Source organism: Alexandromys fortis, unplaced genomic scaffold, assembly GCF_014885135.2.
Source record: "Alexandromys fortis isolate MF-2015 unplaced genomic scaffold, M_Fortis_MF-2015_v1.1 scaffold_59, whole genome shotgun sequence".
Lineage (NCBI taxonomy): Eukaryota > Metazoa > Chordata > Mammalia > Rodentia > Cricetidae > Alexandromys > Alexandromys fortis.
In genome coordinates this window covers 9,141,342-9,167,858 of record NW_026067943.1, presented here as the reverse complement: position 1 = coordinate 9,167,858, position 26,517 = coordinate 9,141,342, and the positions used below count along the sequence as shown (strand labels likewise).

General features: G+C 43.6%; 3 protein-coding genes across 5 annotated transcripts in view; 1 reads left to right on the top strand and 2 right to left on the bottom strand.

The window, feature by feature from the left end:
* Adipor2 (adiponectin receptor 2) overlaps positions 1 to 23,404 on the top strand; it is a 40,558-nt gene extending 17,154 nt beyond the window's left edge. The window contains exons 4-9 of the mRNA XM_050148317.1: positions 9,282 to 9,401; positions 12,561 to 12,732; positions 15,810 to 15,996; positions 16,225 to 16,412; positions 17,932 to 18,125; positions 20,659 to 23,404. Coding sequence (XP_050004274.1) covers positions 9,282 to 9,401; positions 12,561 to 12,732; positions 15,810 to 15,996; positions 16,225 to 16,412; positions 17,932 to 18,125; positions 20,659 to 20,787 — 990 coding nt within the window. The 3' untranslated portion in view covers positions 20,788 to 23,404. The remainder of the gene's footprint in view (positions 1 to 9,281; positions 9,402 to 12,560; positions 12,733 to 15,809; positions 15,997 to 16,224; positions 16,413 to 17,931; positions 18,126 to 20,658) is intronic.
* LOC126505565 (40S ribosomal protein S25-like) lies at positions 8,414 to 8,884 on the bottom strand. Its single transcript, XM_050148657.1, has one exon. It carries the CDS (start codon positions 8,804 to 8,806, stop codon positions 8,429 to 8,431), a length of 378 nt encoding a protein of 125 aa, XP_050004614.1. The 5' UTR covers positions 8,807 to 8,884; the 3' UTR covers positions 8,414 to 8,428.
* Positions 23,405 to 24,108: 704 nt separating the features above from the next.
* The window catches only part of Cacna2d4 (calcium voltage-gated channel auxiliary subunit alpha2delta 4), a 100,208-nt gene continuing 97,799 nt past the window's right edge, over positions 24,109 to 26,517 (bottom strand). For all 3 annotated transcript variants that reach the window (XM_050148514.1, XM_050148515.1, XM_050148516.1), the window contains one exon: positions 24,109 to 26,486. In XM_050148514.1, coding sequence (XP_050004471.1) covers positions 26,382 to 26,486 — 105 coding nt within the window. In that variant the 3' untranslated portion in view covers positions 24,109 to 26,381. The remainder of the gene's footprint in view (positions 26,487 to 26,517) is intronic.

The window sequence follows — 26,517 nt, the reverse complement described above, 5'->3', positions numbered from 1 at the left end:
CCGTAGCTTTTTGGTTCCTGTCCTGGAACTAGCTCTTGTAGACCAGGCTGGCCTCAAACTCACAGAGATCCGCCTGCCTCTGCCTCCCGAGTGCTAGGATTAAAGGCGTGCGCTACCACCGCCAGACTAAAACTTAGTTTCTTATTAAGCTCAGATACTACTTGATTTCATATTTACACCTTTCTGCTGGCACTTAAAAATCATAGTCACTCTGTTTTGTCTTGTTTAAGAGAGAATAAATGTTTTTAAAGGTTAATTTATTTTTGTGCTTTATGAGTATGTTACCTGCATGTATATGAGTACATTGTGTGCCTGGTAGCTCCTGGGACCAGAAGAAGGTGCTGGACCCCAAGTCTGGAGCTACCAGAATGTTGTAAGACTCCATGTGGGTGCTGGGATCTGAATTCCATGTCATTTGAAAGAACAGCAAGTACTCTTAACTGCTGAGCCAACCCTCCAGCCCCAGAACCAGCCATGTTTTAGTTATAACATTGTCAGTAATATTTTGAAGAAATTCTGTAGAACTTCTCAAATTGTTTTTCTGCAGTGCATATCTTGGGGTCAGTAGAATCCTAAGGACAGAAAGTAGATTTTAGTGTCTTATATAACTTCTCAGAGAAAAAGGGAAGACTTACACAGTTCATCATGGCAGCAATCATGTTTGTGAACAGCATCAGACAGTGTTACAGGCGTGTTGATGTCTACAGTGGAGCTTTATGTCCATTCAGTGATATGGTGCTGGGAGATTGTATCTCAGACTGCAGACTTGTGCTTCCTTAATCTTGCTGTTATGAAACATTACAGGCTGGTTTACATAATGAGGTCCATGTCATTCAGGAGACATATAGTGAGGCCCCACCCAAAACACAAAACAGAAAATATTAAACAGCAACATAGAAAAACATTATTGAGGTGCATGTATATATCAGTACACATTTAAACTAAATTAAAAACATAGTTAAGGTGTATGGCGCATGCCTTTATTCCTAGCACTAGGAGGTAGAGGCAAGAAATTCTTCTGAGTTCTAGACCAGCCTGGTCTACAGAGTGTTCCAGGCCAGCCAGGAATACATAGTGAGACCCTAAAAGTCTTAAAAATGTACATTTTCTTTATAAATTAGTTTTATATATTAATGTTATATGATATTATATCTAAATTGTTTTCAAATTAAATCTAATTTTGGTTTGTGAAGCCAGGTTTCATGTAGTATGTACATGCACATACAAAAGAATAAATGAAAAACTGTTTAAAAATAAAACCAAACAATAATAACAATACTGTTAGAAACAGAATCGATATGGGGGCCTTGATTAAAGTTGAAATTTTTTACAATATACTTAATACATTCTAAATAGAAAAAGTAATTTCCTACTTTGTATTTGACTGATTGATTTGGTTTGGTTTTAAGGTTTGTGGGTCGGTCCCAGGGCTTTGTTCATGCTAGGAAAGTGCTGTACCACTTAGATATCCTTCTGTTTTCTACAGCACTTCTGTAATCAGGAGGGGTTCTTTCACACACTTTGTTTCTTAGTAAAAATAGTTTAGACAGTGTTAGGTTATGCTGCTTGGCCCCTAGTCTCAGATAGTTCTACATAGATTTTGTTCACACTTTTCCTCTGTTTTAGTCTGGCTGGCAAGGAGAAGGATTGCCTTTCCCTTGAGAAGATTGCTCTGAGCTGATTGTAGGGGCTGAGGAGCTTGTGAATCCTGAGGCCTTGTTCAGCCTCCTTTCCTGCCGTTTACTGCGCTCTCCCTCTAGTGTTTGCTTTCTGAGATTATCAAAGCCACCTCTGTCCACCAGCGGCTCACACTGACAGTGATACGTCATTGTGGGAAAGCAGCCATAGGACAGCACGCTAGCTACAGAAGATTGTAATGAAGACTGTAACACACCAGTGCTTCCTCAAGCCTGTGGGAGGAGCTGGCAGAGTAGTGCGCTCCGACTTTCTGCTTCACCTCATACCCCAGTTGCTCCCAGGGCCACCTCCTTGTTCCTGCTCTTGCCCTTGCTCTCCACATTGTGGTCTCTCCTGACTCCTGGTCTCCACCCAGCCCGTCTATATTGGTCACCCTGTGGAGCCAGCCTTTGTCTGTTAGTGGAACTTGACATCTGTTTCGTTGTTTACAAATGAGTAGAGGTCTTGCCCCCCTGCCCTGTCCACTCCTCACCTGGATACATTTCCCAGAGAATCACACTTGGGTTGTGGCTACCTAAGTAGGAGCTGACATCCAGATTCTTCATCTCAGACTGGAGAGGACGGCGTGACCACACATAACTTGGCACAGTGCCCTGTTTGTTGGCCTTATTCTCGTCTTCCATGAGACCTGCTCAGAAAGCAAAAATCAGTTTTGTTTTCAGCTACAATTGATCTTTGCCACAGGGAAAGTTGACCCCACTGAGCAGCCGGCATCTGAAGGCTTCTGTGGAGGGAAGGTCTGAGAGGTGATAGACCCAGGTTTAAAGCGGCTTCCTCCTGCCTGCAGGTAGCCTTCACAACTACTTATCTTCCAGTGCTTCAGGAAAAGGAGCTGACGCCACCTTATAGGTGACCACACCGGGGAAATGAGCTGGTGTATACCAAGGCCTGATGGTCATTGTGAGGATATGTTCTTGCCCCTCAGGGTCAAATGACCCCTGCCTAACACTAGAGATAATAATGAATGGTGAATGTTTTTTTAAAAGTCATATTCTATTTGCGTTTTATTTTTAAGATAGGATCTCACTAAATAGCCCTAACTAGCCTGGAACTCATCATGTAGACCAAACTGGCCTTGAACTCCACCTTTCTCTGTTTTCCCAGTGCTGTGATTAAAGATTTGTGTCACCATGGTTGGCAAATGTTTATTTCTTAAAATCAAATCCAAAGAAGGCCAGAAGGAAGAGGCTCTTCCTGAAACAACAAAATTTAGAACATAATAAAGTTCCTTATGTGGAGGAGAAAGGACTTTAGGAAGTGTGCTATCTCTTAGAAACATCAGTAAATTTGAATCTTGGAAGCTGAATGAGCTTCTAGTAGGTAATGGTGGATGCTGTAGATGAAGTAGCCTGACCCGAAGGAGATGTTTATTGTAGACAAGGTGATGAGGCCATAGATGCTCATTCTCTTCCCTGGGGAGTTCCTGATCAGGCAGTGAATTGGGGTAGAGCAGCTGTTGCTGCTGCAGTGAGTTTTGCCTTGTCTCATTATGGGCAGGTGTTTGAATGTGAGCAGGCATAGAAACACAGTCTGGATGCCAACCTGCAGGAGGGAGTGGAGCAGATACAGATATAAGAGCTTCTTCTCCTGGTGGAAGTTCAGAAAATCTATCTTCTGGGAGGGGATCTGCTTCCTGATTGCCTCCATGGAGCCCTTCTGCACTTCCCCTGAGTTCTCAGGTTGCTGCGTGGTCTTCACCTTTACCTTGGTGTAATTATGCCGAATCTGAGCCATGAAGTATTCCATGAGGAAGAACAAGGCTATGAAGATGAAGTAGAAGTAGTACCACATTTCTATGATAGGAATGGTAAACAGTTGTTCAAAACACTCCGCAAAACAAGGATGGGTGATATTTCCATGGCATTTGAATTCTTCATGGAGGTTGATCCAGTGTACCTGGACCACATTCATTACTAGGCTGTATAGGCAGATGAGGCCAAACCATAGAGTCCGCCCAATGTAGTAGGCAGATCTGTCCCCTACTACTGTGTATAACACAGGAATCATTGAAATTACCACTGCAAACATCATGTTCTCCTGTTTTTCAGGAAAAGGCCAGATACTTTACAGCCCCCTAAAAAGGAAAGGAGGGCAAGAAGTCAGGATTAGGAGCGGTGAAGATGGCTCATTGGGTTAAAACGTGTGCCGCACAAGCAGTAGTACCTGAGCGTGAGTTCCCTGAGCCCACATAAATGACTAATTAGCGGGATTGTCTGTAGTTCCAGCACTTCTGGGATATGGCAGTCAGAGACAGGCGATTCCTCAGAAGTGCAATTGAGCTAACCTGGCCTATATAATAATAAAATATCAAAAAGGCACTGTTTCAATGTGGAAGGTGAGGACCTTCCTACATCTAAAGGTGTCTTCTGACCTTCATACACATACTGTTGCATGTGTACACCTGCTCGAATTCTCATTCATATTCGTTCCCCCACCCTGCACGCCCACACATAACACTTGTAAGAAAGAAGTCAAGATTAGAACGTGAGAACACTTGTTGAGTGACCTGACCCCATCCAAGAGGCCTGTTTATGTTGCTCATCTCTTAGCACTGTTTCCTGGCTGTCGACTCCCCTAGACAAGGCATTGCTTTGTATCATATATCTTTCCTGCTTCTCTGGTACAGGCTACAGCAGAGATCATCTCCTCTGTTACCAAACAACCCCTTCAAATTAAAATCATGAGTGTAGATCTCATCCCTTTTTGCTAAATTATGAAGTATGGCTTCATGTTTACATGACCCCTATTATCCAGCATAGAGTATTACTGTTAGTTTGGGTATAATTATACTTGTTAAATGAAGAATGGAAGGCACAAGTAACATTAAAAATTCTCATTGTGTTTGGCTATTTCTAGTCATCCTACAGCCTAGTGAGAAGAATGCCCTGGGTTCATTCACCAACACCTAGTGGAAAAGAGTCAGTGTATTGTTTCTCAGCCTTTTGGACAAGCATAGGTATCATATGAGACTCTCTCTAGACCTCCACCATGAAATTCTCCACAGCATTCCTTTCTTTCTTATTAGGAAGACATAGTGCACATAACTTCTTCCATCTGCTACTCATGGGTAAACTGTCTCCCTAACTGTATAGTGGTAACCCTTCCATTCAGTGAGCCCTGTGATGGTGGGCAACATACATTAGTTCTATAGAAAGGGAAACTATTTTTCGGTCTTCAAAGCTTTTTTATTTTTGAGTAATCGTGTTTCTCCTCTTTGTGTGTGTGTGTGTGTGTGTGTGTGTGTGTGTGTGTGTGTGTGTGTGTATGTGTGTGAGAGACCTCATTCTTGCTAGGGAAGTATTCTGCTGATGAACTATACCCTTCCCCTTTTTATTTTTGACACAGGATCTTACTGTATATTGTAGTCTGACCTTGAACTCTTAGCCATTTTCCTGCCTCTCATCTTGAATTTAGGGGCTGTAGTTGTGCACCATTGCTCTATTCTGCCTTAATGTATTCTCTTGAGATTTATTTTTAATTTATGCATATTGGTGGTTAGCCAGCATATATGTATGTCTGTGTGTCACATGTGTTCCTGGTGCTCAAGGAGACCAGAAGGTGGTATATTCCCTAGAACCGGAGTTAAAAATGTTTGTGAGCTGCCGTGGGGGTTCAGGGAATTGAGTCCTGGACCTTTAAGAGTAGAAAGTGTTGTTAACCACTGAGCCATCTCTCCAGTTCTTTTCTTTTTTTTGTAGTCCTGGCTGGACTGGAACTCTTTGTAGGTTAGGCTGGCCTCAAGCTCACAGAGATCTGCCTACCAAGTAATGGGATTAGTGTGCTCCATCATGGCTAGCAAACCTTACCTGTATTCTTTTTTTTTTTTTTAATTTATTTAGTTTTGTGCATTGGTGTTTTGACTGCATGTATATCTGGAACTGGAGTTACAGAGCTGTCATTTGGGAATTGAACCCAGATCCTCTGGAAGAGCAACTAGTGGTCTTAAGTACTGAATCATCTCTCTCCAGCCCCACCTGTATTCACACACCAAACCATTCATTCAATTTGAGGTTTATTGTGGTAAATAAAGGCATTAGGGTTTTTGTTGTTGTTGTTTAAGGTGTGCATGTTGTCAAATACAGGAGTTAAATGATTTTTTTTGTTGTTGTTTTGAGACAGGGTTTCTCTGTAGCTTTAGAGCCTGTCCTGGAACCAGCTCTTGTAGACCAGGCTGGCCTCGAACTCACAGAGATCTGCCTGCTGCTGCTGCCTCCCAAGTGCTGGGTTTAAAGGCGTGCGCCACCACCGCATGGCCGTGTTAAATGATTTCTAAGTGTGCCTTTTTGTGGTAGTAAGTACATAACCCCATCCATCTCTAGAACATTTTCATCTTCCTAAACTGAAACTCCGTGCCTGTGAAACATTGTTGTGTCCTTTGCCACCCTCCAGCTTCTGAGAACCATTATTTTGCGTTTTGGTAGTCAAATTTACTACAGGTAAGTGAAATTACAGACTATTCATCCTTCAGTGACTAGCTTATCTCACTTAGCATGATAGCATAGGTGTTTATTCATGCTGAATCAAATGTAAGAATTTCACATAGGAATCTCTACTGGAGCTGTTGAGGTGGCTCAGTGACTAGAGTACTTGTGTAGTCCTGCCTTGAGTAAAGGGAGAGAACCAGTTATAAGAATCTTGTCAAGCATGGTAGCCCCTTCCACACATGACTGTAGTATGTTCATACACACCAAGAGAAAATAAATGTCTTGTCAAGCATGGTAGCCCATCCTTTAATCCCAACACTGAGGAGGAGCCCCAGGAAGGAATGCATCAAGTTTGAAGCCAGGCTGGGCTAGGTAGCTCCAGGACAGCTTTGAGCCACAGTGTGATGAGACTGTCTCTGGAAAAAAAAGAAAAAAATTTTTTATACGTGTACTGTGTGAATATTATCATACATTATCATTCCTAATGTGTCCAGTGACACTGGTGCAGTTCATGCACAGCAGCAGGAGGCGAGTGGCAGACCAGCTGATTGATGGTCTTGTCAAATGGGGTAGGTGATCAAGAAGGGCCAAAGGGGTGGAGACAAGGAGAAACACTTCCACTGAGCATGCTTGTGCCTGGCACTTTCCTACAAACTGAACAGTGATGGATTCAGTCCTTAGATTGAACTTAAAACCCGGGCACAGCTATTACTGTTTTATAGATAAGATAACATCTAATTTCTGCTTAAAAGACTTACTTCTAAACCAACCAGTTGGCGTTTAGATTGTGCTGATCTTGGGGTGATAGCTGAATCCCTTAGCCTCTTGCAGAAGCCCTTTCCTGTATTGGGAACTCTCCCTGCCTACCAACTGCTACTCTGTCAACTGCCTTGGAATCTGTCAGGGAGCTACCCTATTTGTTGACCCACCTGCCAGTCTTTCTGGAGTCTGCCAATCATCATATGCAAAACAAGAGAAGAATAAATACACAGACTATGGCTTATAAGGATGGATTTTGGTGGGGCTGGAAAGTTGGCTCAGTGGTTAAGAATACTTATTCTTGAAGAGGAATTGAACTCAATTCCCAGCATCCACATGGCAGCTTACAAATGGTCTGTAAGTCCAGTCCCAGGGGATTCAACACCTGATATTGGCTGGCAGGAGGCATGTGTATGGTGTGCATTCATACAGACAAAAACATACGGACAAAGCATTTGTATACCTAGAATACGATATTTTTTAAAAAATAGGTAGATTTAGGAGCCTAGGAGGATGTTCTTGAATATTGAGCCAGGACCTTGGTCCATTCCTTTCTTAATCTGTCCCTTTGGTTTGTGCCTGTGTTCTAAGGTCCCAAATATTTGAATTTGGGAAAAACTATCATCATATTCACCAAGTAGCTTCAGTATCTGTAAAATTAATTTTCTGTTGCTGTGATAAAACTCCATGACTGAAGCAACTTAGAGAAGGTATTTTGTGCTTACAATTCCAGAGGGATGAGTGACAGGAAAGCATAAAGCAAGTAGCAGGCACAGTGGCAGGAACATCCTTTACCCCAAGCATAATATGGAGAGATTAAACTGGAAATGGTGCAAGTTTTAATTTCAGAGCCCATTCCTAGTGACATACTTCTGCAGCAAGGCTGTACCCTTTAGACCTCCCCAAGCTGTCTCCAACTGGCTACCAGATGTTATTTCTCAAACCACAACAGCACCTTTTTCATTCTTCCTAAGCTTTCAGTCTCTGCATTTCTATGCATTCTTTAAAACAAAGCACAGAAGTCACTGGCCAAGACTCCTGCTTCATTCCTTCCAATTACGTAAATCTTCTTTCACCATTTCCATTATCTTTGCTGCTCATAGTAGCAGAGAGGCTATATTCATCCTCTCGGGAAAAACTAGTACCCAGCCAGGCATAGTAGTGTACGTCTTTAATCCCTATACTTGGTGGGCAGTGGCAGGCGGGTCTCTGAATTTGAGGCCAGCCTGGTCTACATAGTGTGTTCCCTAGTGATTTACATAGTGGGTTCTGGCCTTTATCATGAAGGAATGTTGGACTTTGTCAAAGGTAGTTTGAAATTATTTGTGTGTGAGTGTATGATGCAAGGGGTTGGCACATGTGCCAGGGTACACATTTGGAGGTCATCAGACACCCTTGTGGAGTTGGTCCATCTACCGTTATGTAGATTCCAGGGATCAGATTCCAGTCATCCAGCTCTCACTGGCCTGTGAAAGTCATTGTTTTTTTTTTTTTTTTTTGATTTAATAAAGTTTTATTTTTCCAAATGTACAGCTGATTGAACCTGTTTAAGCATCTTCACCAGCAGCTGGGGCATCTCCACCCTTTGTATTTCTGGTGTAAATTACTTGGGCTCTGTGCTTTGAAACCAGCTTGATAAGCCCTTTACTAAGGAACTCCTGAAGAGCTGCCCTGGCCAAGGAACCGCGAATCTTCAGTCTCTCAGAGACCACGGCTGGAGTAATAAGTTTATAGTTGGGCACTTCCTTACAGAGTTTGTCGTATGTAGCCTTGTCAAACAGGACTAGATTGTTGAGCTTGTCCCGAACTTTGCCTTTGGACCACTTCTTCTTTTTGGCCTTGCCACCGGACTTATTTACTGGGTCTTTGTCTTTTTTGGCCGACTTTCCGGCATCTTTCTTCTTCTTGTCATCCTTGGGCGGCATGATGAAGTTCGGAGAGTGGCGACGACCACTGCAGCCTCCCTAAGATGTCGGGGGAAAAAAGCGAAAGTCATTGTTAAAACCAAGAGGAAACTAATGCAGCTATTCAAGGAACAGACTGAAGCAAGCATAGGGATGCTGTGGTAGAGTAGAGAGTTGTTTGTCCCTCCAAATGGAGAAATGTTGTTTTTGACTTGTTTGTATTTGTTTTGTCTTATTTTAGTTTTGGTTTTGTTTCTTTGAGACAGGGTCTCACTGTGTAGTCCTGGCTGGCTTGGAGATCTACCTGTCTTCACTGAGATTAAAGGCGTACACCACTATGCCCAGCTTCATTTTTACTGCTGATAAGTTTACAGTGAAGTTAACTGCTACTGACTGTTGTTGATGCTTGACTGAGGACTGACTTTAATCCTTTACATCTGCAAGGAAAGCGTGGTGATTGGTCCTGCCCTTGACTCTTGCGGTGATGTCTTTGCAGAGCTCTGAGGAACCCGAGTGTAAAGATGACAATTCCCAGGAAGATGAAGGGTTTATGGGCATGTCTCCTCTCCTACAGGCCCATCATGCTATGGAGAGAATGGAAGAGTTTGTTTGTAAGGTAAGATTGCCTTTTCCAAACAGACGGGGAAAGAAGGTAGTAGTCATTTGCTTTTTGTCCTACTTGGGGGGAAAATCCATGGCAAGATGGAGACAAATAATTCTGACTTTAACCTGTTAAAGACACATTTGTGAAACATACCGATAAAGTTGCAGTGTAACCAGAATGTCCAATTGGGATATGAATCTCTTCTGATACAGAGTAGCAGAGTAAATGTAGATTAGATAAGATAGGATGAAACAATTTGGATTGGTTGTACTAGAGTTATTAAAAAACCATACCAAAGCCATTTTTCTGTTTAATATGGACAGTGTAGTTGCTGTTTCTAGAGATTCCACGGGTAATCAAACTACTGAGGTAGACATTGCAGGATTTTCATGCACATTTAGTATTTTCAGTTCAGCTATTGTGTGTGTTGGGGGGCTGTGGGTGTGGGTGAGTGTCTTTTAAGTGTTTTCTTTTTTTCTTTTTCAGGCCATTGTCTGAGTCTCTAGGATGTTTTTTAAAAAGATAGCTAGAATTAAAGTTTGTTGAAAAAAATAGAGACTGGTATGCTTTTTAGTCAGATGAGCAAGTGTCTAGGGTAGTATCGTGTTTCATGTTGCTGTCATTAATATCCTGACGGAAAGCAACCTAAGGGAGAAAGATTTTATTTTAGCCTGTAATTTTAGGTTATAGTTTATTATTACAAGGAAATCAACTTCACTAGGTTCTCCGGACCTGAGCAGAATGAAGCCAGTATTCCATTAATAGCCCCTATGCAAGTTCTTGGTAGAACCCTCACTCCCACTGAGAGCCCGTGAGCCAAGCCTCCATTGTTCTGCATTTCTTCAAGCTCCCACAAGGACAACCCATTAAGTTTTGTCTACAGCATTCAGTGGCTTTTCTAGCCTGAAGTTTGCAGCTCTCCCCCACGCTAGTAAAACCATGCAAAAACTCACTCAGATGGAGCAAGATCTGTAGCACCTGTGGCACCTGGCTCTGTTCTTCCATCTCTTGCTGTGATGAAATACACTGACAAAGCAGCGCAGGAGAGAAAGGGTTTGTTTCAGCTCATAGTCCCAGGTTAGAGTCCATCATTCATTGGAGGGCCTTGGCATCAGGCAGGTGAAACAGTCATACCCATGGTCAAGAAGAGAGGGAATGAATGTATGCTTGCCTTGGCAAGCTTGCTTTTTCTTTTCTTATATAGCTGAAGTCCCAAACCCAGGGAATGGTGCCTCCCTCAATGGACAGGCCTTCTCAATTAATGTAACCAAGTTATATAATCAACATGATTAATGTAAGCAAGACAGTTCCCCACAAACATGCCTCCAGGCCAACCTGATCTAGATAATCTCTTAGTAAGAGTCTCATGGGTTGTATCAAAGTAACAAAACTAACCATCACAACTAGGTATGTCTGTATAAGCCTTCCTCCTCCACCCTGTGTGTATGTGTGTGTTTATGTATGTGTCTGTATATGTATATAAGTTCTCTTTTTAAAAACATCTTGAGTGGCAGGTGGCTGGCATTAAAAACGTATTGTGGTCTCCTTTTCCCTCCTCATAGCTGTTTTATTGCATCCAGTTACAGTTTCTTGATAGTCTGAGACAAGAGAATCACATTAGTCCATGAGTTCACAGCCAGCTTAAACAGTATAGTGAAATCCTCATCTAAGGAAAATACAATTTTAAAAGGAGAATGAAAATATTTAAGAAAAATGGGTTGTCATATGCACAAATATACATGAGTTTGTGCACTGTGCCATTTTATTTAAAGAATTAGGCATCTGCAGAATTTTCTGTCAACAAGTGGTCTTGGAAGCAGTTCTTCATAGTTCCATGGGACAGCTGAAGTACTAGCAGGAAGCAGTGAAAATGAGCATCATCTTGGCTTATTTTATTTGACTTTAGGGGCTATACATGGATTGACCAGGTTAGCATCAGTGAGCATAGGCCCTGAGTTTTGAACTGGAAGGTGAGAGAGAGAACAGAGGGGAAGGAAGGGATAAGACTGATTTAATAGGTAAGAGGACTGCATCTGTTCTGAATTTGGCACTTCCTTGGGAGAATGTAAGTGTCACATAGAGGAATACTTCTTTTTACAGTTGCCAGTAAGGAAATAAGAGAGCAGAGAACAGGAAATAGGTTGTAGAGTAAAAGGAGGGGCACCGTAGGGGGCAAGTGGCAATCTTTCTACATAGTGGGGAGGAGAGCCCAATTTATGTGGCTTAGTTCCAAGACCCCTGAGGGATAGTGGGGAGAAGTCTTTGAGTCCTGATAGTGCATTAGATGGAAGCACGGTGTAGCAGAGACTTTTCTCCTTTGCTTCAGCTGGATCCTGGGTGAAGTTGATCATCATGGTGTAGGGCTTAAACTAGATATGGGGGCTAAAATAAATAGGGTACAGTGGTGAACAGACTTTCTTAGGAGGCAACATCAAGATCCTAACCCCCTTTCCCCTCCTCCTGGGGAGAGCCAACAGGAAAAGGAAGGAGAAAGGTCTGGAGAGGAAGAACCTTTCATTGGGATCTCCCTGGTGAATGGATCACCTCTGCACAGTTGGAATTGCGTCCAGCCCAGGGGAATGCTAGCAGTGTAGCCGCATGTGAGGTGGTCTGTGTGTCATTTGTTTGGTCTTCTGAATTCATCAAGTGAAGTACTGTTTTTTCTCATAGGCAAGGAGATTAAGCCTTGGGGTTTTTGTAATTGATTAATACTCACTAGTTAAGAGTAGACCCCACATTTCCTACCCTGTGCTTCTTCCATTTAACACCTCAGTTTTCTTGTAGCAGAGAGCAGAAGGGAGATTTTTAGGAAAAGACATGAAAAGATATTTTTCTGTAGTAACAAGAACATTAAGTATGAAATGGTCATATTTAATGACTGATTTTTCTGAAGTAAAATCTGTTGTTGAATGAAGTTCTGTGTAGCTGGGACTTTGAATTCCTCATTATTTTTTAAGCTGGACTAAAACCAAGCCTTTTAGGATATAATTTGGTGTATTTGTTTATGATTTCCTGTTCCTAACAAAGACTACCATTTAGAAATTTATTTTTTATCAGTCTTTTATCCAATATAAGATTATGGTAAAAGTTGCTTGGGAACAGTGTTCCTAAATGACAACTAAAGTTTGTTTGACAGCAAGGTGTTTGATAACATTCTCAATGAATAACTAGGTTTGGGAAGGTCGATGGCGAGTAATCCCTCATGATGTGCTACCAGATTGGCTTAAGGATAATGATTTCCTTCTCCACGGACACCGACCTCCTATGCCTTCTTTCCGGGCCTGTTTTAAGAGCATTTTCAGAATACACACAGAGACAGGCAACATTTGGACACATCTCCTAGGTATGTAACGTCAGTGGTATAATTCAATTAGTAATTTACTTTTTTTCTTTGATTTTAATGTATTTTGAGAGTAAGTACAACTCTTGAAAAATATGTTAGAATTTACCCCTTCCCCTTAGATTTTCATTGGTAATTTTTCATTGGTTTACTTTGTTCATTCTAACTTGTGCTGTGACTTTGTTACGACCAATGCGTCTTTTTCTTCCCTAGATCCTTATTTTGAGACAGGGTCCTACTGTGTATCCCGGGCTCCTGAGCACTGCTGTTTGCCATGTGCCCCTCACACCTGCCTTCTTTTCTAGACCTTTAGATAGTGGCTTCAAGTGAGGCAAGGCAAGAAGTGCTATAGAAAAATGTATAGTATTTTAATAAGCAGTGAAAGGAAGAACATGAGAAAGTAAGATGTTTTTCAGTCATTGCTTAGATTGTTTTCAGTTAAGTTTCAATTATTGTGAGTAGCATATGAAATAGATGTTTTTCAATTTTTTTTTTTTATTAAGTAAAGAATACAGTGGGGAGGAAGGACGATCTTTTCAGTAAAAGGAACAGTGCAGCTGAGATAAGTCAATAAGGAGCATACCTGTAATCCCAGCATCTGGGAGTGAGTCAGGATTTAAGTGTCAAGTCATCCTGGGCTGTAGAGTGTGAGCCTGTCGTGAAACCAAAACCAGATCAAATTCACTTTTAGTCTCCTACGAGATCCAGAACTAGAAACCTTTAGGAATACAGGTGTAGGCCTTGGTGACCTAAGTTAAGTAACAGACTTTTCTTTTGTTTTTGTTTTTGGATTTGGTTTGGTTTTTTTTCGAGACAGGGTTTCTCTGTGTAGGCCTGGCTGTCCTGGAGCTTGCTCTGTATACCAGGCTGGCCTCAAACTCAGAGAGGTCTGCCCCTGACTCCTGAGTGCTGGAATCACCCACAAATGCTGGGGTTAAAGGCATGTGCCACCACCACCCCGCAGATAATAGCTTTTTAGAATTGAAACCTAAAGTACATGCAGTCAAAGAGAATAAATTGGGTTTTTGGCAAAACAAAATTATGTATGTCACAGAATATTGTCAAGAAAGTTAAAAAGATAACCCACAGAATGAGAGAATCTTTACAAATTATAGTATGTCTGGTCTATTATAGGACTCTTACAAGTCAGTATAAATGGCTCACCCTCTTTGCAGGCAGTAAAGCTTCTCTGTGAATATTTCTAAGAAAGGTACACAAATCACAAACATACACTGTGGATATTTTTATAGAGAAAGGTACACACATGACAAACATGTACTTGGAAAAGGTTTATTTTTATCAGTTATTTGGGGACATACAAGACAGATATATTGAGATATGCAATGAGATACATTTTATTCCCTCCAGGATTTCTATGATCAAGAAAATGGAAAGTAAGTCTTGGCCAGGGATATGGAGAAATGTTGCTAATAGTAACAAAAAATGGGCCAATACCTGTGGAAAGCAGCATGGTAGAGATAGCTCCTTAGACAGTTAACAGGATCACTGGCAATTTTACTTCAGTTGACTATTCAGTAAAATATGTACATGGATGTTTTAGCAGCATTATTAATAGAAACGACCTGCTGCTGAATAGATGAACCGAATGTGGTATACCCATGCGATAGAGCACCGTTTGGGGGCCAGGGAGATGGTCAGTGGGGAGAGGTTGTTGCTCCAGATTTTATGTCCTAAGTTCAATCCCTAGGACCTACAGTGATGGAAGGAAAACTGGCTCCTGCAAGTTGTTCCCTGGCCTCCACACATGGATACAAAAACGAGTAAAAGTAAGATCTTTCTTAAAAGAAGAATTTAGCTGTAAGAGTGAATTACTGATGTTTGTTACAACCTGCGGAGTGAATTAAAGTGAAAAGACACAACAGGCTACATAATCGCTTGATTCCACGTACATGAAATGCCCAGAAAAGGCAAATCCATAGAGACAGAAAGTAGGGCCACTTAGTAGTGAGACCCTGTCTCAAACAAACAAACAAACAAACAAACAAACAAACAAAACCAGACAGGTATAGAATTTCTGGCACCGATGTTCTGGGTCACTAGTGAGGACCAGAGAAACAACACAGGGCTCTTCAGCATTTGTAAACAAATGTAAATTAGAGCTTTGAAAGCCCCCACGGCATATGTCAGAGTGCACAAATGATAGTATATACCAAAATCTAAGAGGTAACTCTACTCTGCCTTCATTTTCGATTGTGGTCCTTAGGTGAATGAGAAATTATTAACCTCCCTTCTTTCTTTCTTTCTTTCTTTCTTTCTTTCTTTCTTTCTTTCTTTCTTTCTTTCTAGATTTATTTATTTATTATGTAGACAGTGTTCTGCCTGCTTTTAAAATGCAGGCCAGAAGAGGGCACGAAATCTCATTACAGATGGCTGTGAGCCACCATGTGATTGCTGGGAATTGAACTCAGGACCTCTGGAAGAGCAGCCAGTGCTCTTAACCACTGAGCCATCTCTCCAGTTCCCCCTTCCCCCACTTTTTTTTCTCCTCAAGACAGGGTCTCTCTCTGTGTAATAGCTCTGGCTGTCCTGGAATTCACTTCGTAGACCTCAAATTCACAGACATCTTCCTGCCTCTGCTTCCCAAGTTGTAGAATTAAAGGTGTGTGCCACCCCCACCCGACTTTTTATTTATTTACTGATTTACTTATTTTTCCTTTTTTGAGTCAGGCTTTTATATATACCAGGCTACCTTGTTCCTTCTGCTGAGGATGGCCTTGAATTTGTAATCCTCCTGCCTCTTCCCCCCCCCCCCCAGTTTAAGATTAAGGTGTGAGCCACCACACCTGGTGTGTGTGGTGCTGGAGATAGAACCAGGTCTTTGTGCATGCTGGGCTACCACTTGTTGCATCCTTAACTAGTCATTATATTCTTTAAAGTTTATAAAGCTGAAGTGTGTATGACTCCAGGAGTATTGGAAGTAAACTAAAATATGGATAAACTTACTTTGAAAATTTTTCTCAAAGAATTTATGGCTCTGGTATCACTGCTGCTGGGAAAAGCTGAAAACAGCATACAACACCATGGGTCACATCTTACCCTCACTCATACTCTTCTTTTAGGTTGTGTCTTCTTCCTGTGCCTGGGCATCTTCTATATGTTTCGCCCAAATATCTCCTTCGTGGCCCCTCTGCAAGAGAAAGTGGTCTTTGGGTTGTTCTTCCTGGGAGCCATTCTCTGCCTTTCATTTTCATGGCTCTTCCATACAGTCTACTGCCACTCGGAAGGGGTCTCCCGACTCTTCTCTAAGTAAGTATTCACGCTGTCCATGTTATCATCTGTGGGGCAGGAACACCCTCCAGCAGAGCTGGCAGGATTCTTAATGTTACCATATGGAAATGTCTTCCCTTAATGTAGACAACCCAGTTTGCTTCTTAGTTGCTGCAGATGTCATAAGTCGTAGGGGATTAATTGGAGTCTGTAACAGATGATAATTTTTTAGCATTAAAATGGAGTTCTTTTAAATTTCAATCCTAGGTTGGATTACTCTGGTATTGCTCTTCTGATTATGGGAAGTTTTGTTCCTTGGCTTTATTATTCTTTCTACTGTAACCCACAACCTTGCTTCATCTACCTGATTGTCATCTGTGTGCTGGGCATTGCAGCCATTATTGTCTCCCAGTGGGACATGTTTGCCACCCCTCAGTATCGGGGGGTCAGAGCAGGTGAGTGTATGTGAACGTGTTGTTCTATGGGTTATTTATGGTATGATATTATAAACCGATACTTTTGCAGTGTAGAGATGAAGTAACCACCATTCTTGTGGGGCTTCTAGCCTGGTGGTCAGTTATTAGAAAGCACAGGGTTGAAGGGTGCACACATATATTTTGGGCAGTGTTGTATCCTTGAGGAAATACTACAATATAATGACTTCTGTAATTGTTTCATCTTAGTATACTATGTGGTGACTTTTTGTTGGTTTATATTTAGTGTTTTATATTTTAGTTTAAATTGCTTTAATAAATAAGACCTGAGTTCATTGCTGATTATGTACCAATAAAGTAGATACTATACTTTTCTTCTGATATAGGGGTCTTTGGTATTTAGGTAATGCCTACTGAGTGCCCTGTGACATCGGTAGTCTTCTTGCTTGAATGTGGCATTTGTAGAACCAGAAGATTGAAAAATCTGCCTTTAATTTTGAAATCAGTAGTCTGTGCTGAATGATTCTGACAAAATCTTTCAGAACTCGGACTCTGTGTTGCCTGAAGTTGTGTCTTCTACTTTCTGTCTCCCAAGTGGTACTACCACATATGCTTTTCTTGTTATAAACTCAAGCCCTGATTCATCTGCATGCGACTAGAGTACTAGAAACAGAACTCACCTCATGTTGATGACGTAGCAGTCTGCTCTCCTTCTTTCTAGGACGTCCACATAAGACGTCCAGTAGCCAGCGCTGGCTCTGTAGTTCTTCACTAGGTCAGTGGTGTTAAACCTATTGGAGTGCATGAGATAAGAACATCTTTGCTGAGTGGAGCTGAGCCTTCTACTATTTATAAACACCAGCAGGTTAAGTCCTGAGCCTTTTCTTTGAGAGTGAAAAGTACTATTGGCAGCCTTTCTTCATATGCAAAGGAAAAGAACAGAAGTGTAGCAATGCCCTAGAGGACAGTGTGTGTGGGGGTGGTGTTAGTTTTCATTAGGTCTGCTTGGTCCTTGAATTTCAAACAGTTAGTATGCCATTTCCTCCTCTCATTTAGGTGCACATGTTTTCTGATTGTGCATCCTGCATGCATTCTCGCATATGTTGTGGCACGCCAGCAGCTTACTGGTGATGCTGGGTAGAGCCCAGAGTCTGGGGAAAGCTTTTCACCATTTACAGCCTACTGCAGTCTGCCTGTAAAAGGGAGGCATTTAAGGAAGCTTAAGCTAACTCTCCATGCTTTCTTTTCCTAAAACTCTTCACAGAGTGGTTCTTTCTAACTAACCCTCGGGGTTGCTTATATAGCCTGGTTGCTTACATTTCTACCTGTGAGGTTTCTCATATCTGTAAATGGAGCATACCTCCATTGTCTTGTGTGATGGTGTCTCAAAGGTTGAAGGACCTTCTTTTTTCTTTAAAACAAGAATGACTGTCTTTGAAATTTTAAGTTGATCAGAGTGAATAGTATTATCTTGTAATACTGACTTCTTTCTTATTTTCTTTGTGTGTTCTCTCTTTATTCTGTTCTCCTGATGTCTTAGGAGTATTTGTGGGCTTAGGCCTGAGTGGAATCATCCCTACTCTACACTATGTCATCTCAGAAGGCTTCCTGAAGGCTGCCACCATAGGGCAGATAGGCTGGCTACTGCTCATGGCTAGCCTCTATATCACAGGAGCTGCCCTCTACGCTGCCCGCATCCCTGAACGCTTCTTTCCTGGCAAATGTGACATCTGGGTAAGTGTGGTCAATGGTGATAAGGTTTATGTTGCTGTTAGGCACACTGGGAGTGATGTAATTGAAAGTTAAAGCTCTGTCCCTTGTTGTCTGGTTTCTCTGGGCAGGGAGCGTAGTGCTAATCCTGAAGATCGAGCACTCAGTGCCTGCCTGGGACAGTACTGAGTACTGCAAATGTAGCAGGTCATCCAGTGTCAGTCCCACAAGTCATACGTATTCTTGTTTTCACTTTACAGATAGGAAGCTATGGCTCAGCTCAGGAAGGCTCAACAGCTTGTCTAAAGCAAGTGGCCATTAAGTGGTAAACAGAAACAGAATCAGGCTGGTTTTAGTGTCCATCTGTGTTCTTGTTTGCTGTAGTGGAGTCATTGGTCATTCTGTCTGTTTCCCATCTTGTTTCTCACCATGGAAGAAGGGCAGTCTTCTACTGGGATCATTTTTAATAAAGAGAAGGCTGAAGCTGGGCGTGCTGGTGCACACCTTTAAGCCCAGTACTCAAACAACAAAAAAACAGAGAGAGAGAGAGAGAGAGAGAGAGAGAGAGACAGAGAGAGAGAGACAGAGAGAGAGAGAAAGGGAAAGGGGGGGAGAGGGAGGGAGGGAGATGGGAGGGGGAGAGGGCTGGGTTACTAATTTAGTTATTATTGTGTATGTTTGATGCATGTGTGTTTAGAATGGGCACACGCATGCTATGGTGCCCATGTAGAGGTCAAAGGAGATCTTTCTGGAATTGGCTGTCTTCTGCTACAGTGGTTGCTAGGCTTTGTGCAAAAAGTGCTTTTACCTGTTGAGCTATCTTGCTGATCCTAAGATCCGTTTTGGTACCCAAACCCAGTGATATTGATAGGAGATTGATCCTGTATGTATCTGGTGGGGGAATGGGGGAGAGGGAGGTAGCTAGACTGTGGAAAGATTAGGGAGAAAAACTGAGGAAGTAGTAAAGATGGACATTTCTACCTGAAGAGGATCTGAAACATTTTCAGCAGTGTAGTAAATAGATAGGGAGTGCTCTAGGTCCTGCTTCTCACTACTGCGCACAGTTGTGTGCTGAGCTGGCCACTCATGTTCTTAAAGTCAATGAAGAGAGACGGTCCTGAACTCAGTCTTCTGAGCTTAGGTTAGCTAACTTCCTTTCCTGAACCCAGTCTTCTGAGCTTAGGTTAGCTAACTTCCTTTCCTGAACCCAGTCTTCTGAGCTTAGGTTAGCTAACTTCCTTTCCTGAACCCAGTCTTCTGAGCTTAGGTTAGCTAACTTCCTTTCCTGAACCCAGTCTTCTGAGCTTAGGTTAGCTAACTTCCTTTCCTGAACCCAGTCTTCTGAGCTTAGGTTAGCTAACTTCCTTTCCTGAACCCAGTCTTCTGAGCTTAGGTTAGCTAACTTCCTTTCCTGAACCCAGTCTTCTGAGCTTAGGTTAGCTAACTTCCTTTCCTGAACCCAGTCTTCTGAGCTTAGGTTAGCTAACTTCCTTTCCTGAACCCAGTCTTCTGAGCTTAGGTTAGCTAACTTCCTTTCCTGAACCCAGTCTTCTGAGCTTAGGTTAGCTAACTTCCTTTCCTGAACCCAGTCTTCTGAGCTTAGGTTAGCTAACTTCCTTTCCTGAACCCAGTCTTCTGAGCTTAGGTTAGCTAACTTCCTTTCCTGAACTCAGTCTTCTGAGCTTAGGTTAGCTAACTTCCTTTCCTGAACCCAGTCTTCTGAGCTTAGGTTAGCTAACTTCCTTTCCTGAACCCAGTCTTCTGAGCTTAGGTTAGCTAACTTCCTTTCCTGAACTCAGTCTTCTGAGCTTAGGTTAGCTAACTTCCTTTCGTTTCTTCTCAGGTGTACTTCTTCCTTTGTTTTTTGAGACAGGGTTTCTCTGTGTTATGGCCCTGGCTGTCCTAGAACTTGATTTGTAAACCAGGTTGGTCTCAAACTCACTGAGATCTGCCTGCCTCTGCCTCCTGAGGGCTGGGATTAAAGGCGTGTGTCACCACCACTCGGCTCAGTTATACTTCTGATACCAGTGTCTTGATAGATAGCACTGTGTCTTTCCATCTTGAGACCATGAGAGAGTGTTGTCATTTCTCAAGTGTTTGTCAGTAAACCATATCCTGCTGCTGATTGTCAGGGGGTCCTGGGGAATTCGGTGATCTAACTGTAAGGTCTGTATGGAATTTACCCCTAAGTTCACTTATAGGCAGTACCTGTATTTCTCTAGGAGAGCTGGCTTTTGACTCAGAATATGAGGTCCCCAATGGATATTCTTGTCCCATCTTGAATTTTTGGATTTTTCGAGACAGGGTTTCTCCATAGCTTTTTTGGTTCCTGTCCTGGAACTCTAGCTCTATAGACCAGGCTGGTCTCAAACTCAGAGAGATCCGCCTGCCTCTGCCTCCCGAGTGCTGGGATTAAAGGCGTGCACCACCACCGCCCTGCTCCCCATCTTGAATTTGAATTGTATCATATGCATTTCCACTGTCAAGCTGGGAAGCAGTATCTCTTCCTAGGTATCTATAGCAGGCTTAGTAATGGTCTCCCCCTCTCTCCCTCCAGTTCCACTCCCACCAGCTCTTCCACATCTTTGTGGTTGCTGGCGCCTTCGTTCACTTCCACGGCGTCTCAAACCTGCAGGAATTCCGTTTCATGATTGGCGGGGGCTGCACTGAAGAGGATGCACTGTGAAACTTCACAGGAGCCAGGGACTGTGACCCCGAACCCAGGCCTGCAGCTCCCACAGGCCTGCTTACTGGCTGCTGGTACCAGTGCCAGAGAAGCCCCAAAACTTGGACAGCCTCACGGGCCTTGTGATGGCCCAAGGGCTCCATGGGGTTCAAGACTAAGAAGAGAAAAACAAAAATAAATCATACCTCAAAGGATGGAGTGCATCAATTTGGAGAAAAGGCAAAATGGCTCATCCCCTTACTTCCTTTTGGGATCTTCCGATTGAAGGCAACTCTGCAAGACCCTTGCCTGACAGACTGGTTTCTGATGTGATCGTATTTATTTGTAGAAGATGGGAATGTTGGTTGGTGGTTCTTTCTTCTCCCTTTCTCTCTCCTTAAAGCAGTAATACATGAGTACCATGTACCGACAGATTGTGCCACCGGAGCTCCTCAAAACAATAACCAAACCAATTTAGGTGAACATTTATATCCAACAAAGGGGTTGGAGTGTGAGTTTAGGCACTCTTTTGGGAGAACAAAAAAATTAATGTAAATAAGATTTCTAATTTACTGTTTAAATAAGAATTTATATAAACATTTAAAACATAGAGGCAGGGGAGGGAGGGAGACTTTTTTTTAAAAGAATGAAACATGCAAGTACCACACACTGTTTCAATTTTGCACAAAGTGATGGAAGGAGGATAAAGTGGTAGCCCCAGAATGCACGATGTCTTGGTGCACCACGGTGCCTTTCATAGGCTGATAACACTTGGATCCTGCTGGGACAGAGGGTACAGGCCCAGCCCAGGGATCTTCTGGCCATTCTCAACAGTGAGGGGAGGCAAATGAAAGGAAGTGGTGTGTGCTTTTCCAGTGAAAGCAGCACAGGCTGCTGTATGGCTCTAGAGAAGGTGTCAGTTGAGAGGCTGTCACGTAGGCCCTTTCTGGAGTGGTGTAGTAAAGAGATGATGAAGGGGAGGAGGTCCTCTGGGAGGGAGGAAGGGAGCATCAGCACAGGGCCTGTCTAGTTCTTCTCTGTGTCCTGTTTAACCAGGTGGTAGTTCTTATCTGAATAGAGATGTGGCCATTTTCCAGACCCTCTCTTTGAAGCCTTGAGCTCCAAACTTTGCTCTCTTGAGAATCACTGCCCCTGGAAATAAAAAACTGCCCCGCTTCTCCTCCCACCTTCTCCCTCCCACCATAGCTCCTGGCATGGTCACTAGTGAAATTCTAATGAAGTCAAATAGGCAGGTATAGAGAGCCATCCCTACTGGGAGTGATGGTGTTTTTCTCTGGTGCACTGTCTTGGCAAGTGTGGTATGGCAGAACAGGTTCTTCTGTTCCCCTTGGACAGAAAGTGAGCGATATCTACTGTGGAGTAGTTAGCACTCACTGAGTGCCGTTTGCAAGGAGTGTGGTACAGAGTTGGAAAGGAAGTGGTGTGTTCCTGCTAGATGTCTGATAGACTTAAGCCCACAGTTTTGAATGGCTGCTAGAAGACAATTTCTCTGTCCCAGGGCTACTGTGTTATGGGTTTTAGAGACTGGGGATGAATTGGGTCTGGTTTATAGAATTCTGATCTTGGCTCCTAAGTGAAAAGCCAAGCATTTGAGTCTCCAAGACTTCAGGCAGGCATCACATCCTGGGGCTGGTGGGTATTGCGTTTAACATAGGGCCCCAGGCATCTCAAAAGGGATGCTTGGGAGTGGGAGAAGGTTCTATTTATTCAGTAGTGTTTTCTTGGTCATGTTGTCCTTCCTTTACCTTCAGATCTCCAGCTGCAGCTGGGGATCCAGGAAGGCATCCACTGTAAAAGCTGGGAAGAACTTTCAAGTGTTTGATTGTGGATAAGGTCACTGCCCTAGGTAGACCAAACAGAAGACTCCGGGTGAACAACATTGTGTCAGGCAGAGTTAGAGAACAGTGTTAATTCCTCAAGCAGTTAAACAGGACAATGTCCATCTAGAAGGAAGTTCACCTAGGTTTGTGGTAGCAACAGCACATATCAGAAGCCAGACTTACTTCCTGGTCCTGTACTTGGGATAGAGTATGAGATGCTACCCATGACTCTACAGAAGTAGAGGTCTTTGGGTCCAGTCATCCCTTTCCCAAGCAGGGAGAATCTGGTTCACCATAGCACAAACTCTTAGGGAAAAGAATCAACACCACTAGTGTGTCTAGTAACTTCCCTTCTGTGTGTGTGTGTGTGTGTGTCTGTGTGTCTGTGTGTCTGTCTGTCTGTCTGTCTGTCTGTCTGTGTGCCCACGTGTCTCTGCAGCTCACTACAACAGCCTCCATGTGCACTTGACCTGGTGCCCCCGGGAGCTCGTCAGGTTGGCACCTGAGTGCCTTACCTTCAGCAGTTTGAGGCTGGCTTGCTCTGCGCACGTGTTTCATTTTCTTCTTGGCCCTAGGCCAGTTAGGAACCCGTACACCTTCATTCTTTCATCAGTAAATAGTGGCCTTTGTCAGTATTTCCCCTTTCTAAGTTGCTGATGTCACAAAGCACACTTTTGGGGATTGTAGAAGGTTGGGGTTCCAGAAAGGCGTCTGTGTGACTGTTCCATTCACCATGGGGTTTCCCTACTTGCGGTCTTCTCAGTTTCTCTAATAAAAAGAGCCAAATGGAAGATCAACTTTGTTGTGTTTTTATTGCCTTTTTTCTTTTGAAAACCTTACTTCACTTTGGGGATGTTTTTAACACCCTAATTTAGACAGGAAATTTAAGGAATTTTTAGAAAATTCTTGTCATCAGGAGGTTGATGCAGGAAGATCATGAGTTTAAGGCCAACCTGGGCTACACAGACCTTATCTTTAAAATATGATGAGCTTTCTCTATACCTGGTTGCGGTGACCATAGAGGTCTGAGAGCTGAGGGAGCCTTGCCACATGCACATTGGTCACTGTTTTATCAGGGCGGTCTGCACTCCCTAGAGAAGCTCTGCATGGCACTGCTGCAGCCCAGGAGCAGTACTGTCTCAAATGCTTTGCTGTAGTTGCACTGGAGCACCGGTTATTCCCCACCCCCATGTAAATACTTGTTGGCTCAGCCCCTCGGGAACCTTTGAGGAGGGCTTAGCTGCAGCTTCATGGCCTGGCAACTGTCTGCCTGTCCTTTGACTACACTAGCCTTGGAATAGAGAGGCAAGTATGCATCCTCAGTCCTGTCATTTGCCATGGGACATGGGTCCCTGGCCCCTCCCATATGCTCTCACCTGCCAAAAATAAAAGCACCCTTTGCAGCCTGCCTTTACACTGTGAAGAGTGTTCCCCAAACTGCCATTGAACTTGGCTTGTCTTCTGCCAAACGCTTGTGCTGTTTTTTTTTTTTTTTTTTGAGCCCGTCTTACCCCTATACTTTTCTGACCTTAAGATGCGTCCACTCCCAAGTTCTGAAGCAAACTTCATTTAGCATCATGAGATGGTGTTGAAGCCTTTTATTTGAGGTGGTTCTAGTAAAGCATGTGCTTCTGACAGCGTCCTTGAGCTCTTCTTCCATTGAAGGTGACGCATAAAGATGCCAGAACACCATATCCCACTTAGTGAATGGCAGGGACACCAACTTCTTTCCTCAGAAGTCAAAGGACTGGATCTTTAACCAAAGCTAGGCTACCACCTGCAAGCATCTTGACGGAGTTCTGCATCGTAGGGACAGAGTGGCAGTCTGTCGGGAATGCCTTTGCTTCAGCTGCTTCTGGTGACGCTTGAAAACCTACAGTCCTTTAGCAGTGCCAGGTACAAGAGCTCCATATTCGTGGCCAGGAACCGCCTGGCATTCTACACTTAATGTTTTTATCCTGTGCCCAAAATAGTTGATAAGTTGGTTCAAATGCTTTGCCTGGGTGGATGAGGGAGAGGAGCTCCCTTGAGAGACCATGCAGTGCTTGTCACTGAGACTTAATGCTGCTGAGTAGAGGTAACAACACTAACAACAAAGCCAGGGAGGCAGGCACTGGGAAAGACCTACCCTGCCATGCCTGGCAACACTGTCTTGGTGGCATGGAGGAGGAAGCTCAGCTGCAGTGGTTTGTACCTCACCTGGGCTGGGCAGCACCTCTGATCTTTCCTGCCTTCTATGCTGTGGAGCAAGATGCTTAGGGGCGTGGGGGAAGTGCTTAGTCTGCCCAGTGCCAGCTGCTGTGGATTGGCAGCTCTAGGTACGTTGCCTGTTCCACGGGATCTTCACAAAGCCAAGATTTAGAACCAGTTTCCCCTCTGCAAACTTTAGTTCCCCCCTTTTACTTTATTTCAAGACAGGGTTTCCCTGTGTAGCTTTAGGTGTTCTGGAACTCACTTTGTAGACCAGACTGACCTTAAATTAAGAGATTTGCCTGCCTCTGCCTCTTGAGTGCTGGGACTAAAGATGTGTGTGCCGCTTTGTGGGGATTAGTTTCCTCATTTAAAAGACAGAAAATCATGGGGCTTGAGAGGCTCAGCTAGTGAAGTACAAGGACCCAAGTTAGATTCCCCGTCATCCTTGAAACAGTGGGGGAACAGCAGAGCATGCTTGTAACCCCAGCACTGGGGGAGGTGGTAACAAGGGTCCCTAGGACTTGCTGGCCACCTAGTGTGGCTGAATTGGAGGGCCCCGGGTTTAGCGAGAGACCTTATCTCAAAAAATAAGTTAGGGAGTGGGCGAGGAAGATGACCAACAGCATCCTCTGGCCTCTGCATCTGTGCACAAACAGGTCCACAAACATACACAGTCACATGCATCACACGTGCCAAAAAAGGGCAGGTAAATTGTACCTACTCCAAGGCATGGTGGCCAGGATTATATGTGTTTCTAACCTCAAGGGCTTTCACCAGACAGGTGGTTAGTTAACTTTTGTAGAACATGAGCCACAGAAAGCCCACCATGGTCTCAGAGACTGTATGTGCCCCTGACCTTAGTGAGGATCCGACCTGGCTCTGCCTTTTGTAGCTCCTCTGGACCACACTGTAATACAGTGCTGCAGTTGCAGGTCTCAGCCTGGTAGCTTTTCTTTTTCTTCTTTTCTTTTTGAGATTATAATTTCAATATGTCTCCCTTCCCTTTCCTCCCTCCAGATGCTCCCATATACCCCTCGCTGCTCTCCTTCAGATGATTGGTGTAAAAAGGTTGGAGTTCTTAGTGGGTTGCATTCTGATAGCTCACAGGATCGTATTTCCACTTCTTTCCTCCTTCCTGCTCCTTCTCTGAGTCTTCTTGTCTCTCCCTCTGCCTGCCTTCCCTCGTACTATGTCGTGGATGAAGGCGTCTTCCTAAAGACTCCTGTGTTGATGGCAAGTGTGCTCTTGGCATAGCCTCTGCCTGGGTCTCACTGCTCAACCCTGGCCCCCAGAACTCAGGGAAACACCTGCCCCTTTGACAGTTTCTGATCTTTGGTTAACTTGTATCCTTCCTCCAATTAAGCTCTTGTTGGGAGTCCTGAAGCAGAGATAAGAGTAGAAGACTTGGAGTACCTGGTACCCAACACCTTGGAGAGCCTTGGGGATCCTTCCAACAGTCTCTAAGAGACTGGTGGTAGCCCCAGGAGACACCTTACTGCTAAGAAGCTGAGACCTCACCAGCTGGTGACTTTAGAATGTCTCTCTAAGGGTTCCCTTCTGTGAAAGTCAGATAGAATGGGGTCACCACAGAAGCTGGGGTGGAAGCAGCCAGGCCCACAGCGGTAGCAGGAGCAGAGGGAGTGACATTGGGATGTCTGAAGCGCCACCACAGTCCTGAGCATTCTCCTGTAGAGACAGGTAAGGGGCATTAGGAGTG